The 2,449-nt window shown below is 40.0% G+C and overlaps 1 gene segment (V, D, J or C); it reads left to right on the top strand.

Annotated features, from left to right (window-relative positions):
* Positions 1-808: 808 nt before the first annotated feature.
* On the top strand, positions 809-2,084 carry LOC104293230. The segment is given in 3 exon segments: positions 809-857; positions 951-1,247; positions 1,963-2,084. Coding segments are annotated over 3 exon segments (468 nt in total).
* The last annotated feature ends 365 nt before the right edge of the window (positions 2,085-2,449 follow it).

The following is a 2,449-nucleotide window of genomic DNA, read 5'->3' as shown; positions in this document are numbered from 1 at the left end:
GGATTGTTTGACTTTGGCACTGGTCTCTGGGGTCTCCTTTGAAGGTATAGATGGCAAATATGACTGCTGTGATGATTCCCACGGTGCATCCAAAATACCATGGTAGGACAGTGATCAGTGTTTTTAACACAGGTTAAAAGATTGTGTCAGAGACAGTGGTATCACTTTGAATCCTGGAAATTGGGTTTGTAATTAATGCAGATACTGCTGGGACAACTAAGGGGAAAGAAGTTTTTAGACGATTGCTTCAGGAGCAACCCCAGTTTCCTTCACTTTTGGTGTGTGCTAAGGCTACAAGAGGCTCCCATATAAGCTCTTGCCAAAACAAGATCATGCATGCTGGTTCTGACAGGTGGAGAAGGAAGAAAAATAATTAAGGTCTGAGCATGTGTATTGTATTTGCTGTTTTTCCAGAAAGAAAAATGCCAGCAGTCAACTGCACAAAAAAAAACCCAAAACCGCTTTGCATGGTTACATGAAACATTTTCTGCTTTATTCTGGAAACAAAATATCAAAAGGTAAAATACGATATACAAGGATAAATAAAAAGACAATTGTCATATATGACAATATCCTGTCTGATAGAATAAGGAAAACTTCCACCTGAGTCAGTTTGAAACTTTCTCTGTGTTTTCAACAGATACACTTCAAACAAAGTGTTTGCTTGAAATCTGTTGCAGGAAGGAGCTTGGTTTTCAGCATAGATGCAGCCGATGCAGAGATCTCTGCTATTGGTTTAAGGGAACCGTGCGAAAGGGACCTATATAAGTCCCTTAAAGGGACATGCTTACAGAGGGCTGAGGCAGAAATGAGGATGTGGAGAGCTTGGTGGGTGGTCGTGTACTTCTTTGGAGCAAGTAAGGAATTAGTAGAGCCATGGTACCTGCTCTGCTGCTGGGAGACTGTAGCTTTCTTGTTTTACTGTGGTTTTGTTTTGCTTTGTCTTATAGGAGCTGAAATCACCCAAACCTCAAGTCTTGTGCTGAAAGAAGATGAGAAAGCTACTCTGACATGCAGTCAAAATGATAACCACGATAATATGTACTGGTACCTGCAGCAGCCAGGGAAGGGGATGCAGCTGATCTATTATTCCATTGGTGCAAATCAGGAACAAGAGGGTGACATTCCCACTGGATACAAAGCTAAGCGGTTAAACATTGCAAATTTCAATCTGGATATTCTGTCTGTGAAGAAGAACCATTCAGCTGTCTATTTCTGTGCCAGCAGTTTGGACACAACACATCAAAGTCACTTGCTTTCTTTACATAAACTTCTTTCCTTTCCAGCACCTTCCCTCAGAAGGGAACAGGTATTGTTCTTGTCACCTGAGACATCTTCTTACCTGACACAGAACAGTTCCTTGAAATAGACATATGTCTAAGTCTGAAATACTGTAGAGATAGTGAATTCTACGTGCACTCTTATTCCGCTTTGAGTATTATCAAGCGGTGAAAGCCATGATGTTTTTCACTGTGCTGGGAAAGGTTACCCCAGTCACAAGAAATCTGTGAGAACTAACGTTGTCAACAGTAACGAGAAGGAGCCTGGACAAAACATGATATTAGAAGAGAAGCTAAACTGAACTAATACGCCCAAGGTTGGATTAAAACAACAAAAGGGCAGCCATTACCATAGTCTGCAAGTGCATAGACACAGTCCTGAAAAGTTACACGTGTATGGAGCGTATAAAGAGGAAAGAGAGATAGTACAAAGTAGTATGCAACTTACAATGAATTCACATTCAAGAAAAATAACGTGTAGATTTCCATATATTCAGACATTTTTCTGAGTATCCAGTTTACTTATGGCTACACAGGAAAGCATCTGATGTGTGTCACTTCTATCTCTTTATGCCTCATACTTATACCTCTCTCACAGCTTAATAAACAGCAACACAGTCTATATTAATCTGGTTTATTCCTGCTCTCTGTGCATGAGTTCTGAGGGTTTTTTTTCTCCCAGGAAACTTTGTGATGTTCCTCATTCAAAGTCTTGTAGTTCTGCCTGACTTTGATCTAAGCCCTAAGATGAACGCTGCTCCAGAAAGCATCCATGTCTTGAAGACAAAAAATGTAGTGGGATGAACAAGCAGGATGTTAATGTAATTTTTTTTTATTATATAATCTCTCCCTGAGTGAATAATTCAGCCTTGGCGTGAAGAGTCTTGAGTCTCACAGAAAAAACTTACCAGTATCTTTCCAGCACCACCATTCTCCCAGATAGTGTCATTGATGCAGGAGGATTAGTCACAGCATGAGGTACTCTTTGGTGTAAGCATTCCACGATGATAAAACACCAAATTGTCCTAAGTTGTCCTAAAGCAAGAAAGCACTAAGCAAAGTCCTTGTGGTATGGAAAAGTCACCTGTACAATTTTCTAGGTCTAAAATAAATACTAGTACTGCTAATAATAATGTGTTTCCAGTCAGAGTGTTCTGGAAAGGTTTAAA

Source organism: Charadrius vociferus, unplaced genomic scaffold (assembly GCF_000708025.1).
Source record: "Charadrius vociferus isolate BGI_N301 unplaced genomic scaffold, ASM70802v2 scaffold301, whole genome shotgun sequence".
Lineage (NCBI taxonomy): Eukaryota > Metazoa > Chordata > Aves > Charadriiformes > Charadriidae > Charadrius > Charadrius vociferus.
Note: the sequence above shows the minus strand (reverse complement) of the source record. Positions and strands in the feature narration are given on the sequence as shown.